This window comes from Magnolia sinica, chromosome 12, assembly GCF_029962835.1.
Source record: "Magnolia sinica isolate HGM2019 chromosome 12, MsV1, whole genome shotgun sequence".
In the NCBI taxonomy this organism is placed as follows: Eukaryota; Viridiplantae; Streptophyta; class Magnoliopsida; order Magnoliales; family Magnoliaceae; genus Magnolia; species Magnolia sinica.
In genome coordinates this window covers 2,349,812-2,368,135 of record NC_080584.1, presented here as the reverse complement: position 1 = coordinate 2,368,135, position 18,324 = coordinate 2,349,812, and the positions used below count along the sequence as shown (strand labels likewise).

The window sequence follows — 18,324 nt, the reverse complement described above, 5'->3', positions numbered from 1 at the left end:
TACACATTTTTTTTGTATCTATGATTTTATTAATTATATATGTAGTTATTTATAATAAAAATTTATTTTTTATTTTTTCCCAAACAAACAAGCTAAAATATAGGACAACTGTTTCTTTAAAAGTCATGTTGTGTAGCACGTAATCTATTTGGGAGAGAGAAATCTGACATATCTTATTAGCTTGAGTCATCAGAAATGATGTGGCCCAATGAGACCCAAGAACATTGTAATTTCTTATTCATTCAACACAGACGATCTACACTCAATTATAATTTGTTAGTAACTTATATATTGATCAGGTTTGAGTTGGGTCAGGCAATCCAAGACCTCAACCTTAGCTTGACCTAAGTTTTATCGAGTTGATGTTTGTATGGCTCAAACCCACGATTGGACTCGTTACATCTTGCCCAAGCCCAACCCAATGTCGGGTCGGTCAGGTTGAACCCGCCCAACTTTCGGCTCTATTGGCCACTAACTAACCCCACCTTGAACTCGACTCGACTTAGTCCTCTAGTTTGAGTGGCCAACTTAGCTCGGGATAGTTTGAGTTGAGTTCAAGCTAAGATCGAGTTGAGTTCGCTTGTTCATCATTTTCACAAAACACATGGGTTATACCTTTAAATTCTCATTGTATGTAAAACAACAATGGTAGTTTTACAAGTATTTCATTAATCACCTAATAAACAACATTTAAAAAAAAGAGTATTTGTTTCATATACATACCTTCATTGCCACCAACAATATTTCATTAAGTCATTTCATCAAACACTCAATGAACAACATCAATAACAAAGTAACTGAGTCATTGATTTGGTCCTATTTGAGTTTGATTTGAGTTGGGGTTTGATCCGAATCAAATCAAGCTCGAGTGGGCTTGAGCTCGATTTGTATTTTCTTCAAGCTCAAAATATAAGCTCAACTAGGCTGGAACTTAGCTTTGAACGGAGTCAAGTTGGGCTTTTACGAGTTGAGTTATGCGAGCTAATCAAGGTAACTCAGTTCTTGTACAACCCTAAATGCGGCAAACATATGTACGATCGAGCCTCTCATCAAGTGGGGTCCACCAACTAGTTGCCCGGGACTGAAGATCAGGCCGGGCTACTAATGTGGTGGGCCAGACTTGTACAGAAGAAATGGACGGTTCAAGGATATTGGTCAATAGTTCAAATTCAAAGTACACCCCGCCCGAAGTGTACCAGAATGGCTTTTTGTGCCAGGGAGTCTTCACAGTGGGCCATGCCCGATGAGCCAATTGGGCTTAACACACGTGTGACACTTTCGCGCGTGAAAGCGTTTGCTCCTCGCGTGGGTACTTCCCATTTCTAGATGGACCTTGACGCAATAGATCGCCGAACGGTTCAGATTCATCCCCCACGTATGGCCCAGATGAAATGCATCCCGGCCAAGTAACATATGCAGGACATATACATGAGGCAACCAACCCATTGAACGTCTCCGATGTCTCGTACGTATACCAAGAAGGCACTTGTGCGGGCGTGTAGGATTAGCCAAGCTACATACGGGCAGACATACGCCGGATATCCCATTTTCCCGTCATTTTCTCAGCCTCCTTTTTTGAAACCTCAGGATAGAAAAACTTTGATACTCGGATGGAGTATGATTGTTAATACGCAGGTACTCAGAACATGCATAGAAATTGCAAACATGGATTAAAATTAGTTCAAATTGAACGGTCCAATTCTATGCACTAGTTTCTATTTTTTATATAACAAAATTTAGGTTTATTTTATAATCAGATTGTCCGATTGGTAAGCATTTATTGGACGGTTAAGAATGAAATAAATTCACCATTCCTGTTCCAACAAACAAGTGTCAATGAATTACAGGTCAGGGTTGTTCAAATTTTCTGATTTGGGTATCTGAGTTGAAAAAATTGGGCTCCACAATTTAGTCAGTTTAATATTTTCTAATATATGCCACGTGTACATTTCAAGAAGTGCCTGTGTACCAAGTTTCATACGCTGCCGGAGTATCCATATTTCATTTTCACGTCCCCTAATTTCCTCCTCTTGATGTTTGCTCGAATACATCTGGATGTATTATAATACAATACATACGAACTTTGGCATCCAAATCTATTTTATCTTTCAATGATCCAAATCGTTTATATGATAGGTCAGACTTTATATTGTATCTGGATTGTGTCTGTTTCAATCTTTTATTCATTTAGCTCTGTAGGTTTGAATACGGACGGTCATCATCACCTTTGTGAATATGGACGATGATCTTCATCTTTTTGTATTTCCCTTACCAAACGGTATTCCTATCAGATAAACGGTTTGGATCGATGAAAAGAGTCCAAATCCAACGGATAATGTCCCGATGTTCTGTATGTTTATACGTGGCAATGTATTCCAAACAAAGGGGAGTTATTTTTTACTCTGGCTACGTTTGACTCTTGATCCGCAGGCACTTAGAATTGTACAAGTGAAAAGAACTAACTGAAATAAACCGACTAAAATGTGGATCCCACCGTATATAAATTACACTTAATTTTTTTTTTAAAAATAATCCTAAATTCCGATTTTTTTAAAATAATCCTAAATTCCGATTAATGGACACATTTTTTCTGAAATAAGACCGTTGGATGTTTCAGTTTTAATCGTCCAATAAATATCCAGAAATCTAATTTTTAGATATCTAAGTTAGTGTAATTTTCTGTAAATAGAACAAATTAACTCAGAGATATAATTTGAACGGATTATTTTGAATTAATTTTACGCAACATATGCAATTTCTCAATAAATTTTAACTTCCTGCGTATCATCCACCACGCTCTGCCAGAGTATCGAACTATTTTCTCTTCTGGAAAACTACAATCTCCGTACCTCTTTATCCGGAGGAGTTATATGATACTCAGGCTGCATATGATGCTTCATACGCAGGCACTCAGAAATTGTATACGTTGAATATATTAACTTGAATAGAACCGAATATAATGAGCATTCTACTTTGTCCACGTTAAAATCCCGAGATCAGATGGTTTGAACGATCCTAACCTTTGATCGTCGGACACTGAATTGGGGAATAGAACCGTTGGATGTTTTCATTTTTAACTGTCCAATGAATGTCAACCAATCTGATATGAAGATAATTAGATAAGCTTAAATTTTTTGTTCATGACACATCTATACTGGTTTCCTTAACTTGGACGGTTTAATTTGATTACTTGTATGCTACGTGTGCCATTTTTAAGAGCCTGAGTATCATCTATCACACGCTGCCAGATTATCAAAGATCTTCGCCCTTTGCATTCCGCCTCTTTCCTTCAAATTCACATTTCATTTACAAGAAACACCCCAAATCCCAAAACAATATCCATTTAGCCCCTTTTATATACAAGAAGATCCTACGCTTTTTCAGATCTCTCTCTCTCTCTCTCTACAGATCCGAGAAAAATCCATGGAAAATGGCGAAATCGAGGGCAACGAGGAGGAGCTCTCCGCGCAGAGAGGACGGCAATACCGGCCCGTCGTCGCACACGATCGAGCCGTGCTTCAAATATCATCCGCTGATTCCTCTGGATCTTCTTCTTCCCCTCCACGATCACCGATTCGCGACGGCTCGATGAAGTAAGCTGAAATTCCCCATCTTCTCCCCTTTACTTGCTGTCTTTTTCATGTTCATTTCTTGATTTCCCGACGGTGGATTTCCGTATCGACTAGGAATGATTCTAGGGCTTTGATTCGATGGGTTTCTCTTGATTCGATGAAATTGAGCTTCATATCTTCAGCAAAGTTTGAAATTTTCAATTTGATGAAATCAAGCTTCTTATCTTCGACGGATTTTGAATTACATGAGATGTATAGATATAAATAGGGAACTCCCTCCCTGATTGATGCATGCACCCTTCGTTTGGTTTTGTTTTTGGTTTTTTTTTTTTTTTTTTCCACTTATTGCATGAAATTGGTTTAACTTTGTACTATTGTATTACCAAAAAGTAGGAAGGGTGGAGTGTAAAGGGTTTATATACATTTATACATATGTGCCCCCATTATATAAACCTTTTAAAGTTCACATGGGGTGACCTATTGTCAATCCAAACCGTTCATTCATTCATACAACTAGGAGCAAGCCATGGTGCAAAAATTATGCCAATTGGGTGACCTAAGCTTCCAATCAATATCATGAAATGGACAATCAAGATTGACCAGAGAAACAAAATTGGCCAATCATCATCTTGAACGCTTGTAGATAATCTTGCTCTGTATTTCATATGGATCCAATGATTCAAGCCATCTAATTTATAGCTCGGAGATCATCATCTTGAACATCTTGTAGATAATCTTGCTCTGTATTTCATCTGGATCCAATGATTCTAGCCATCTAATTTATAGCTAGGAGACAACTGACGGTTGTAATAAATTGGCTCTGTTCAAAGGGCCAGGATAATCCAATCAACATGATTCTTGCACCCTTGCTCTTAGTTTTATGAATGAACGAATGGTACAGATCAGCGATCTATATATGTGAGAGAGAGAGAGAGAGAGAGAGAGAGAGAGAGAGAGAGAGAGAGAGAGAGAGAGAGAGAGTCTTGCGAACTAGACTGCAGTCTGCAGGAGATGTTACTTGCAAGCAAAGTGGCGGCTACCACTCTTGCCATTATGATTTATGATGTGGGCTGTAACAGCCGTTATGGTCTATCTTAATTTTTTTTTTTTAAAAAAAAAACTATATCAGCCCTGTAAATAACCGTTACAGGGCTGTACTTGGCCGTAATGGGGGCCACAATGACCATTATGGGGCCAATACAGTTTTTTTTTTGTTGTAATGGCTATTACGCCTGTTATGACCGCGTAATGGTTGGCACCGTTGCCATTTTGTATCAGCTGATGCGGCACACCATGATTCCGACCATCAAATGCGTCAGCTCAAGTTAGGCCCAAGGCTAAAAAATCAGCCACATCCATGATTCAGGTGGACCACATGAGTAAAAATGTGTGCAGGGGAGTGCCCACCCTCCAAATTGTTCCCCTTGGTGTGGTCCACATAAATCATGAATCGGCCTAATTTTTGAGCCTCGGGCATAAATTTTCACGATGTAGTTGATGGTTGGGTTGGATTGAATATAATCATAACGATGGTTCTTGTAAAAAATCAATAGTAAACATCCCTCTTCAAATTGTTTTCTTTTGCGTGGCCCACCTAAATCATGGGTTAACCCGAGCTTTGGGTCATAACGATGGATGACGCAACTAGTGCTTGGAGTATATTGTACATAAACATCACGGTGGGCCCCATAAAAAATTAAGGGTAGGCGTCCCCTCCCAATAGTTTCCCTTGGTGTGGCCCACCTGAATCATGAATCTGCCTCGTTTTTGAGCCCTAAGACTAAATTTTCATCATGCATCATCATGGTGGTCCTTGTAAAAAATCAATAGTAAACACCCTTCTTTGAACTGTTTTCTTTCGTGTGGCCCACCTAAAGCATGGGTTAGCCCGAACTTTGGGTCCTGGACATAACAATGGATGATGCGACTGATGCTTGGAGTAGATTGCACTTAAACACTTTGGTGGGCCTCATAAAAAATTAAGGGTAGGCATCTCCTCCCAACAGTTGCCCTTGGTGTGGCCCACCTGAATCATGAACATGTCTTGTTTTTGAGCCCTACAACTAATTTTTTGTCACGCGTAATCACGGTGGTCCTTGTTAAAAATCAACAGTAAACATCCCTCTCTGAATTGTTTTCTTTTGCGTGGCCACCCTAAATCATGGGTTAGCTTGAACTTTGGATCTTGGACATAACTATGGATGACACAACTGATGCTCGAAGTAGATTGTACATAAACATCATGGCGGGCCATGTAAAAAATTAAGGTTAGGCGTCCCCTCCCAACGGTTTCCCTTGGTGTGGCCCACTTGAATCATGAATCTACCTGGTTTTTGAGCCCTACAACTAAATTTTTGTTACACATTTGGTGATCGGAGTGGATTTTGGAAACACATCACAGTAGGGCACACCTGAGTCGCCCCATGTTTTCTCACAATTATAAGGTCTCCCGCGGTCTGGTCCTGCGGTCTGGTTTATAGGAGACCATTTTGAGAATTTCCATGGATGCATATATATACACGCATACAATGACAAATACATATATACATACACATGCATGATCCGTCCATCCATACATCCATGGATGCATGAATGCAAGCACACACATCCATCCATCCAACCAACTAATCAACCATCCAGCCATTACCCATCCTTTGCATTGTGATAATCAAGTTACCATTCATATTGCCAACAATTCAGTGTTTCGTGCAGTGTTTCATGAGCGCACGAAGCACATTGAGATTAGTTTTCACTTCATTCGGGAGAAAATGGCTAACAAGGAAATTGTGACTCCATTTGTTTGCACTGAAGACCAGTTGGCCGATGTTCTTACAAAGTCTCTTAGTCGGGATGCTCTTCTTTGTATCACTAGCAAGTTGGGCATGATCAATATTTGTGCTCTAACTTGAGGGGGAGTATAGGAAGAGTAGCGTGTATATTTATGTCTTTTTGGGTGTGAGTATATATATAGTGTTGTACTTGTATACTCCTGTGGACTATTTTTTCTATATTCTTGACCTTGTAATAAAAGGTGTGGAGGGTTTGTTGCCCTAACACACCAAGAAGCATCTCTCTTAATGCTCTTATTTTCTCTCACACTTTTCTCTTGCTCTTCTCCCTTTTCTTATTCATTTTGCTCCCTAAATCCTCAAAACCAACTATGCCCTTATGTCTACTTTGCTATCCAGTCCAAACAAGTTGCAAATAAATGTTCATCTTGAGACAAGCGGTCATGGGAGGGGACGGTGCCACCATCGATCCGAGTTCAGAAAGTAAGGTATTTCATAACGTTAATGGTGGTTGTAACAAGTGTTCGCATTGTCGATGAAATGTCGATAATATCGCTGATAATATCGGTGTCGCTAGTCTAGCGACATCGAAACCCTAATTTTTCGTTTCTCTCTGGATTATCGGTGAAATATCGTTGATAATTTTGGATTCTCTGCGACAAAATAGGTAAAAAGCGAAAAAAACCGAAAAAAAACCTTTGATTTCAGTAATACCTGGTTGATGGTTGATCGGAACTCGGAAGAAAAGAATCTCGTGGGCAGCGATCGACAGCTCTCGTCTTCGATAGAGGTAAAGAAATCTGAAAATTTTCCCTTTTTTTGTTCGATTGGAAGATTGATGTTACTAATACATGATTTCGGCAAAAAATCAGGGATTTTGGGAGATTGAGATAGGATTTTGAAACCCTCAGTCGAAAATCCCCCCTCTTCGCCGAAAACCCCTCTTCGGAGATGAGATCTCCTCCTTTTTTTTTTTAAAAAAAATAAAATTTTCTTTTATGCTTCAGAACTATAGAAGTAGACTGGGCGCATGGTGCGCGTCAGCGTACTGAGTAAACTCTCTGGGCCCACCGTGAATGTATGTGATTTATCCACGCCGTCCATTCATTTTTCTAGTTCATTTTAGGGCTAAATCCCAAAATTAATGCATATCCACAGCTCCAGTGGACCACACCATAAGAAACAATGAGAATAATGATTTTCACCGTTGAAACCTTCTTACGCCCCACAGTGATGTTTATTTGTCATCAAACCTTTTTGTAAATATAAAAAGGCATGGATGAAGGGTTAAAATAAATATCAGCTTGATTCAAAATTTCTATGGCCACCAAGAAGTTTTTAATGATATGTGGTCAATTCACACAGTTTCCTGTGGTGTGGTCCATTGAAGATTTGAATCTGGTTCATTTTTTGGATCACGCACTAAAATAAGCCGTCATATATGATGGACGGTGCAGATGTAAGGTACATACTTCATAATGGGTCCCACAGTTAGGGATCCACCGGAAGCGGATTGGCTGGTGTACCTCACATTAGCTATATAGCTGCTGTAGGTATGTGTCGTGTGAAGACGAGCACTGACGCTCCTCGAGCTCCGAGTTGTACTAACGGTTCAAAGGAGATCAAAGTTACATTGGCCCCACAGTGATGTATTTATTATATCTACACCGTTCATCTGTTTTTAGAGTTCATTTTAGAGCATTATCCAAAAAATGAATCATATCCAAAGATTATATGGATCACACCATAGATAGCAGCGGAGATAATGATTTTCATCGTTAAATAATTTGTAGGGTCCACCATAACGTTTATTTTGCATCTAATCTGTTCATAAAAACACAAATATCTGAATGAAGAGGAAAAACAATTTTCATATTGATCCAAAACTTCTGTGACCCCAAAAAGGGTTTCAATGGTAGACGTTCAATCCCCCACTGGTTTTTGCAGTGTGGTCCACTTGATAGTTATATCTGTCTTATTTTTCGTCTAAAGCCTTAAGACGAGCTCTTCAAATGGATGAACGGTTTGGATATAACACATACCTCATGATCAGACCCACAGAACTTGCTGACGTCAATACAACAACTATATAGCTGGTGTGAGGTACACCGGCCAATCCGCTTCCGGATCCACCGACCTCGGTAAATTTTGGGATCCATACAAACTGCGCCAGAACGGAAGTGGATTGCGTACTAAGTAAACTCCGTGGGCCCATCGTAACTTACGTATTTGATCCACTCTGTCCATCCATTTTACTAGATGATTTTAAGGCACAAGCCAAACAATGAAGCATATCCAAAGCTTAGGTGGACCACACCACATGAAACTGTGTGAATTGAATGTTTACCATTGAAAAATTCTTGGGGGCCACAAAAGTTTTGTATCAACCTGATATTTCTGTTTTTTATTCATCCATGTCCCTGTGATCTTATGAACAGTTTGGATGACAAATAAACATCACTGGGCCCTATGAAGATTTCAATGGTGGAAATCATTATTCCCACTGTTTCACATGGTGTGGTCAACTTGAAACTTAGATAAATTTATTTTGGTTATTATTAGAGTAATTTGTTATGGAAACATATGTTTTTTTGGGCCCCATTAAATGAAAACTTATTATTTAATGCATTTTTTTATAAATTTTTAATTTCTAAATGCAAATATGTGTATTTAGGCATGTCCTAAAGTTTCATTAAAAAATTTCACCGTTATCTCCATGTTTTTGCATTTTTCTCGGCATTTTCGGTTATCGGCGATATTATCGGCAATAACGATATTATATCTTTATCTCTGGCCAGCGAAACTCGTAGCGATACTGACAACTCGAACACTGGTTATAATGACCACTCTATTACGGCCTCTCTCTCTCCTTTTAATTTTTTTTTTTTTTTAATTATTTAATTTTGTATAAAAGAAAAAAGTCAAAACCAACTGTGCCCTCATGCCTACTTTGCTGTCCGGTCCAAACAAGCTACAAATAAATGTTCAGCTTGAAACAAGCGATCATGGGAGGGGACGGTGCCACCATCGATTTGAGTCTAGAGAGCAAAGTATTTCATAACGTTAATGGTGGTCGTAACGGCCGCTCCATTATGGCCTCTCTTTTTTTTTTTTTTTTTTTTTTAAGAAAAAGAAAAAAAGAAGTTTCGGCCTTGTAATGGCTGTTATGGTCCTGTAATGTGTAATGGTTACCATCGTTACAATTACATTGTGGCTGTTATGTAACTGTTTTTTAATACCTTGTCGGAGAGTGAAGCTGACACTGTCTGAGGCTATTCACTTTGCATTTCTAAAATGGAACAATCTGAGATTGCTATAGAACCTGAAGCGCAAATGGCTACTGACACTTTAATATTTTCTAGTATCACTTCCGTGGACAATTGCTTATTGTTGAAGATCCTGTTGTTCTGTTTCTTCCAAATCTCCCAACATATTGCAAGCGAAACGAGATTCCAAAATCTTTGTTTTGCTCTTAAATGGACTTCTGCTCCAACCGAGGAAACCGTACGCCATCAATCGGAATTGGAAGAAAACCCACACAAGTTTTAACTTATGAAAGAACATGATTCCAGATTGTTGTTGCAACCAGACAATGTAAAAACAGATGGTTGCTGGTCTCCTCATCCCTTGTGCACATAATGCACCTGTTTGGTGTAGAGATTACCCTTCTTTTTAGGCTTTGTAGTAGGGTTGTTGCCATCTTAGATTGATATGAAAATTAATCTAATAGTTGGAAAATCTTAATTAAGGATTCATAGAGGTTTTAGGTGGGTCTTTAAGGGTCTATAAAAGTTTTTGTTCTATGAGGGAGAAGGCACTACATTTTCTAAATTTTGTGACTTTTGTTGAAGTATTTGTATGAAGTGAAGAAGTTTCAATTTCAATGAAGATGTTTCTCTCTCCAATATTCTTGTGGATGTGTTATTCGTTATTCTTACGAGTTGGGTATTGAGATCTCATTGATTCGATTACCGGTGTGCATCATTTTTATTCAATAGAACATCTCTTCCTACATTGCCCATTTGCAAGGGAGGTGTGGGAAAGTCTCTTTGGGATTTTTGGGATGTCATGGGTGATGCCAAGCTCGATCAAGGGGTTCTTTAGGCAATGGTATGGAGGGGGTAATGGCAAAGTTGGGAAGAGTAGTGTGGAGGATGTCTCTTCTTGTAGGGTTATGGGCAATTTGGGGGTAAAGGAATGGCAGGTGCTTTCAAGGAGTGTTTGGAAAGCCAAGGGGGTATTCGATAGGGCAAAATCCATTGTTATAGAATAGCCATCGGTGTTTGCTAAATTTCGTGTATGTAGCTTAGTTGCAAAGGATTGGGGATCTTTTTTTTTTTTTTTGGTTGTTGTTGTTGTAATTTTGTGATTTTTGTAATTCTTTGTAGCCTGGCCATCTCATTTATGAATAGTTTCCTCGAAAAAAAAGTTATCAGGTATCTTGGGTTATGCCAGTGCTCATGGTGGATTTGGTGGTGGCTTGATCCGCGAGGACTATTTTCCTTCCATTGGTCATTTTTTACAAAGCATTTTCCCCTGCTAGTTTGTGGGGGCATTTGGAGAGGTGAATAATAAGGATATATAAGGGAAAGGTTGTGACACAGATGTCGCTAGCTACCATATAAATAAATATATTATTAATTGGACTCACATCATAAGAACTTGATGTATAGTAAAATCATTAACAGGGAAGATATTCACTGGGATTGGAAAGTAGTGGTGGAATGCGTTAATTGATTTGGTAAGGCTAGAGGGGTGTGATGCCCTCCAGTGGGGTAAAAGTGGATATAAGTGAGGTGTAAGCTACACTACACCGCCACCACAAATTGGCCCCTTCAATTTTTCTATCACAAATGAAACGTTCTATTCCAGCATCGAGTACCAATCAAAATAAACATCAATTGACACAACCAATCAAAGCCATCGTATTCAGCTGTCAATAAAAAATCAGCAATGTCAAGGCAGACTTCCTTTAACATAATAGTAGGAGTCGTGTGGCTTGAATCTCCCTTGATCAAGGATTTTGAAAGCCCTCCATAAGCTTCCATCTTGGCAGCCTCCTTCAAGATTGCCACATTTCTCACAACCTGGAGTTGGTGTACAAGATTGACGGGTCATCACTTGATTTTCATCTCCTCGTTGCCCTTCTCGTCATTCTAGCTCCATCATTCAACACTGTTGGGTTTTCTAGAGTGTGAGAGCTCTCTGAGTAGATATCCTCTCAACTTGTTGCGACAATTCAAGTCATTTGTCGCATCAACTCCATAATCAACTCGTCCGTTTGATTGTCCGACATCACAAGGGTGTATGACCTACCACAATGGATTGGCATAATGTTCCAAGAGTCATGATCCGTAAAACTTACTCTGAAACCAAATTTAATGTAAGACATATGAAGAGGGTGGTCGTGTACTTAGGTTATGGGGTTAGATTAGCGTTCGGAGTATTTGTATCGCTACAAGTTTCGTTGGCCGAGGATATGGAAATAATATCAATATCACCGATAATATCATTGATAACTAGAAATGTGGGGAAACATGGGGAAAATGGTGAAATTTTGCAGTGAAACTTCAGTAGATGCTAAAATACACATATTTGCATATCTAGGAATAAAAAAAATTGTAAAAGGAATGCACACATAATAAGTTTTCATTTAATGGGGGCCTAAAAATTTGTGATGTCGTAAGAAACCAATCCAACCATCCCATCCAATCCATCTATCCATCCAACCATCCAACCTTTCACCCAAACATCATTGATATTTTAGAATATTGATAAAACATGATATTTTGCCGAGAAACCATTGACAACTGGAAAAGAAACGAAAGATTGTAGTCTCAATATCGCCCATGTTGCGATAACGATAATATTGAGATATGATTGATATTATCATTGACAATTTGAACACAACATAAAACCATGTGCCCATAAAAGAATTTGAAATAGAAATTTTTTAATAAACATATTTTTAGCAATACTATCGAAATATTTCCAATACATTGGCGATACAAGTGACTCTTGGAATTTATAGAGTTGAAAATATTGGCGATATCGATATATTGGTGATACAAGTGACGCTTGGAATTTACATAGTCGAAAATATTGGTGATACATTGGCGATATCGATACATTGGCGATACTTAGCGATACATGTCCGATACTTGGAATTTCTGAGACTAGTAGTATTATTGGTATCGCTACCAGTGTTACTGGTATCACCGAGCTGGAGATAACGATAATATTGGGGATATCTTGATAATATTTGGGATACTCCAAACAATGGGTTAGATGAGGTTTAGGATTGGTCAAACAAGAATGAAGAATTGAAGATGGATTTATGTGATTGTCGAAAGATCAGAAAATTTAAGGAAAGATAAGGGTAGAAAGGAAGGATAATGGGTAGACCCACACAACCTCAAATTGACTACTCGGAGTCTTAACTTAGACCTCTAATTCTAGACTGGAGTCACACCAATCTATTACAGATGTTACCCCCCTAAGGGTTGAAGGAGATACACCACCAAGGAAGCAAGCAAGTGATGCAATTTTTTCTTTTCACACATTCATGCTTAAAAGAGAACTAAACTAGTAACTGGCTTTTTACAGAAGAACAAACTTGTTGAAGGAGTTGCATATGATTAATAGTTTCCACGCATTTCACCTTTCTTAGGCCAATACCCTTTTTAATGACTTACATATCCTATAGTCCCCTGGCACCTTGGCTTGCATGCAAGTTACCAGCCTACGCTTGGGTATGGGACTAGGCCTTGCTCGTGGGCTTCGACTTTGGGCATGGACTCGGGCTGTCTCCATGAAGAAAGCAATGTGAAGCTATGATACTTGGATCCTTCAAAAAAATTGAGTACCTGAATCAGATACATTTATTACGGAGCCCTAACCCGAGACTTGAAATCCAAGTGTTTTGGGATTTCAAGAACTATTAGTTATATATAATTAAGAAAAAGGCAGCAAATTCAATTTGCCTTATTGTTAGAAGTCTTTTGACATGATTATAGTACTGAACAATATCTAATCCTTGCTGTACTAACGTACTGAGAATTTGGATTTAGAGGATCCACTGAATCCTTGCCATACTCAATTCCCATCTTCATACTCAGGTAGCTTAGATACAAAGCCACCACAGATGAACATAAAAGAGGTTTTTGGTTGGCACATATAACAAGGAAAGGTTTTGGACATCTTTTTCTTGTAGGAGCAATTTGGCTTGTTTATATTGATTTAGTTAATGCGTTCAGTTTGTTTTCACTTCTTTCTCAGCTGTCTTTAAAATTTAACAATTTCGTTATTATTTTTATCTTATTTGTCTACCATTTTTTTTTTTTTTTTTAAATTTTAATTTTAAATTTCAATTGAAAATTATTTGGTAGTCATGTCAAGAAGCTTACTCTCATGCTTAGTCTCCAAGAGGCCTAGATGAATGTCTCACCTCATGACACTACCTTTAGATCACTGGCTTTGAGCATGTAGCTTGTTCCTCGGGCAAGCCAATGGCCCTTGCACATTAAGTGTGTCTAATGCCTTCAATAACAATGTTGAAAGAAACATGAATGGTTCCTTGATGCACCCTTAGGAGGTCCAAATATGGACTGGGGAAATGATTTTAGAACATTCAAATTCCAATTGACCTATGGACCTCACAATATGATATGGGTGGCCAAAACAATTGTCTGAGTGGACTGTGGAGCACATAACACCACTGTTAAATACGTGAATCAATTAGATTATGGGGTCCGCAAGTCTATTTGATTACTTCTTGGGTATTATGTAAATCATACAGTCCCTATTGGCCATTCGTTTGAGCTATGCTTGCTAATTTTGGAGCTTTTATTGGTTAGTCTAACTTGTTCAGCAAGGGTTTTCTTATTCAAATTTTCAAACCCAGACCAGAACAAGAGCGGTTTAGGCCAGAACTGTAAACCAAAGCAGGCTGGGTCGCTAGGAACTTAGGTCAGCTACGCGGACAAAATTTTGCTAAATGCTCACATTTTTCATGATTTTAGATTAAGGAAATTCCTGGGTCAGCATGGGTCTGAGCAGTTGGACTGAACTGCCCACAAACATGTGTCGAGGTCTGGTCTGTGTTCTAAAACCTTCTTATTTTATTAAGGAAAGAACATGACTAATGGGATGACAGTAGGATTTTTTTTCTAACTGTGATTTTTATTTATTTATTTAATAGGGGCAATAGATGACCTGTAAGGCCATGCATATGTTCTATTCTGTATATATTTTTTTAATTGATTGCAGTAAAGCTTTAGAGGTTTTTTCTTTCTTTCTCTCTTTTCAAGAAGAGTGATTATATTCTAGTTGTACTTTACTAGAAAGCTGTTGGAATATATTCAACGGTCCCTTACTATGCATAGGAAACACCGGGGAGCGATCAAATGACAAAAGATATAACAAAAAGCTAAGATCAATGGAAACACATGCCCTTCAATGCAACGCATGCAAGAGGATGAATATTTTTCCAAGAGAAGAAACTTTTATTCTCAAAACAGCCTAATGAGACTATATGGCTGGCCGGTCGTATTTGATTGCGAAGAAAGAAAGGCAACCCTAATTCTAATGAAAATATTAAAATACCCTCGCTTATTTTACTTAAGCAGGGATGTCTTGGTCATTACAAGGCATAAAGGAAAATAATTAATGATAATAATAATAAGCAAACAAACGCTAATACCAAGCTATTAAGAGTGAGACTATGGGGTTCCAAGCATGTGTTCATGTGGGGCCCCACATGTCAGATCAAGTTAGTCCACACATGGTTCCATCACTTTGGAGAGTTTCTTCTATCTTTTGTGGCATCTAAGAGGAAGATTGAATCTCCAATTCGTATTTATAATTTTACTCTTAATTTGGCCTGCTGAAAAATTTTCTGCTCTTACTTTTGGGTTCAAATTCCTCTCCCTCTTCATCATTCCTTGAACATCAAATTCCTGTTCCCTAAATTGATTTTTATCCCTGGCTAGTGACCCTCTTCCTTTTAAGCACAGGTCCAATGAAATGCTTGCTTTCTCTGGAGATAGTCTGGGTTGCATTTTATTTTATTTTATTTTTTATAGGTAAACGAAAAGAAGGCAACTCCAGACTATATCCGAAAAGGCATCTCATCGGACCAATTGCTAGTTTCCACAAGACTTTTCTGATGGCACTTTCAGTTAACTGGATATATTGTGTGGAAAATGCAATTATAAGATTCTTAGATTCCATATTACTTCTAGTGACGTGCTACCATGAAAATGTCTTAACTCCTCTCTTGTTTATTAGATTATCATAATGCTTAGTGATAATTGTATGAAAGACTCATCTCTCCTTGTGTTGTTGCTATCAGCTCTATTTAGAAGTATTCTTGTCAATGTAGTACTGAAATATAGCTTAATTTTTGTTGAAGAAAAATCAGAGTGCCCTCGCAACCAGACATGGCGGCCACTGCAAGAGATGATACACATGAAGGAGGCAATGGATCCCAAAGGGAATCAAAATTGGAGTTATTTGGTTTTGATTCTCTTGTCAATATTTTGGGTCTTAAGAGGTACTTGGCCTGTCAATTGAAGAATTTCCATTTTGTTCATTTATTATGTCTACATGCTGTTGTTATCATTTCAATCTTTGCCTCATATCATGTAGCGTTTGTCTGAATTCTTTGTCTACTGGCACAAGCAAAGCATGCCATTCATCCATTTTTATGGATATGGATAATAACATCTACTTTTATAGGTTAATCTATACAAGTGGTAGGTTTTAAGTTGCCATAAATTGATTAATCAAACAAATACTTGCAGTATGACAGGGGAACAAATTCCAACACCTTCTAGTCCTAGAGATGGCGAGGATGTTTCCATCACTCTTGGACAACCCAAGGTAACACATTTCTCCATAGCATGTTGCAGTGCTGCGATGAATGTACCGATTTTTAAGTCGAAATGTGCGCTTATTTCATGGGTTCCGTAAAAATAATTACAACTGTTATTTGAGAATGACAATCATATATCCAAAGAACTTTGTTAATTATTTTATGATTCCCTCTTCTGCTTGCATTTATCTTTTTTCAGCGCATGGAGATTCTGTATATTTGATGAGTGGGATTTGATTTTTTTCTGCAGCCATCTGGTGTTAAACTCGGAACAATGATGGGTGTATTTGTGCCATGCTTGCAGAATATTTTGGGAATTATCTACTATATCCGATTTTCTTGGTAAAACAACCTTTTTCCTGCCACTGATTTTCTTTTATTTGTTATTTTGCTCTTTATTATGAGACTTATTCCTTGGGTCTCCCAATGAATTCTTCACTCTTTTCAATTTTTGTCTGTTTTACTAGTCTTTAGTCCAAATACTGTGCTTGGGATGTTTGAATCGTTACTCTATGTTTTCCTTTGCGGTGTGAAAATCAAATTTACATTATCCATCCAACAGGTATTAATCTTCCCTGGATTTTTTTTCTTCATGATCATTTCCTTTTTGATGATTTTTTCTTTGAACGCCAGCCAAGGTTCCTAAAGTCTGAATCAATGTAAAATGCATGTGGAGGTTGAGAAGGATGTGGTTGCTAATTTTAGATTTATTTCATACCTATGGAAGAAAGTTCTTTCCTATCTCAACTGTACGAAAGTTAGTAGCTTGTAAGTTTAGTTAGTGAAGGCAAGAAGGTTAGCATGACTGTGCTTTTTAACGATGATTTTGGATGGATTTACTATTTTAGATAAATATTCCATCATTGGAGGCCTTTGGCTTAGTTTTACAAAATTCTTGAGCTTATTGGATAGGCTATCACTAGTGACAAACATTTTTCTTCATTATATTTACCAATTTCTATGTATTATTTTCAACAAAATTTCTACATGGAAACTGGAAAAAAAGGGGACCAATGGAGAAACATTATTTTCTACCTTTGATGGTATACTTCTTAACTTTCAACAGGGTTTTCAAATCTATTTCCTTTTATCATCTATTATTTAAAATGGCTGTTGTATAAAATTTGGGATTCTATATGGTAGATTAGACATTTTCAGTTTGTAATGCCTCTTTCCTCCTGTTATCGACAGGCTTCTGGTGATTCCCACTTTCTTAAAATGCTACTTTATTGCGAACACAGTTCCTCAATCAATTATTGATTTTGGTGGAAGTTCTTTTAGGAAATGAATTAGTTCTTCTTCCCTGTTAAGAAAACTAATTGGTCAAACATTTTTGTTCCTTAGGATGGCATGTAGTGGTCGAATTGACATGCGTTTGATTCTTTTGGGAATATTCTGATTTGGATCCAAGAATTGTTTATTTTATGTTTTCTTCTGGCATGCTCTTGATTTTGGTAGTCCTTTCACATACCCTTTTCGTAAGATCCATTTCCCACATGCTTGGAAATAGTTAATAATAGCGGATCATTTTGCAGGATTGTTGGTATGGCGGGCATAGGCGAGTCACTTGTGTTGGTTTCCTTTTGTGGCTTGTGCACATTCTTAACTTCAATTTCATTAAGTGCGATTGCAACTAATGGTGCTATGAAGGTATGCTAAACTGGCAGTGGAGATCCTCTCATGTTTTTGGCAGTAAATTGCTTTCCTTTCTAGCTTCCTTTTTAGGTAAAAAAATCATCAAGTTTGACCCTAGGCCTAAGATTAATCTCCAAATTACAAAGTTTTTACAAAGACTTGGGAGTGGAGGGAGGGAGGTTACAATGTTACTGCATTTAGAATCAACGAGAGTGAGGGAGGGCTAGGGACCTGATTATGTCATCAGTAGTATAATGCATATAGAAGATAAACTTGTCTGAGAATTATTATTCTAGAAGTCACGTTAGATTATTTTGCCTACCAGCTACTGCTTATAGTTTACAATTTTATGGGCGACACTCTTCAAAAAAAAAAGAAATAAAAGAAAAAAAACAAGAAAAGAACAAGCATATCATTCTGCAAGTCACAGTCTACAATATTTAATTATAAGTGA

The 18,324-nt window shown here is 37.9% G+C and overlaps 1 protein-coding gene across 2 annotated transcripts in view; it reads left to right on the top strand.

The window, feature by feature from the left end:
• The first annotated feature begins 3,297 nt into the window (after positions 1–3,297).
• Positions 3,298–18,324, top strand: part of LOC131220774 (cation-chloride cotransporter 1) — a 36,639-nt gene continuing 21,612 nt past the window's right edge. The window contains exons 1-5 of one of the 2 annotated variants that reach the window (XM_058215609.1): positions 3,298–3,593; positions 15,774–15,914; positions 16,165–16,243; positions 16,486–16,577; positions 17,771–17,885. In XM_058215609.1, coding sequence (XP_058071592.1) covers positions 3,424–3,593; positions 15,774–15,914; positions 16,165–16,243; positions 16,486–16,577; positions 17,771–17,885 — 597 coding nt within the window. In that variant the 5' untranslated portion in view covers positions 3,298–3,423. Of the gene's footprint in view, positions 3,594–15,773; positions 15,915–16,164; positions 16,244–16,485; positions 16,578–17,770; positions 17,886–18,324 lie in introns of those variants that run through there. The other variant, XM_058215610.1, reaches the window with a different exon arrangement.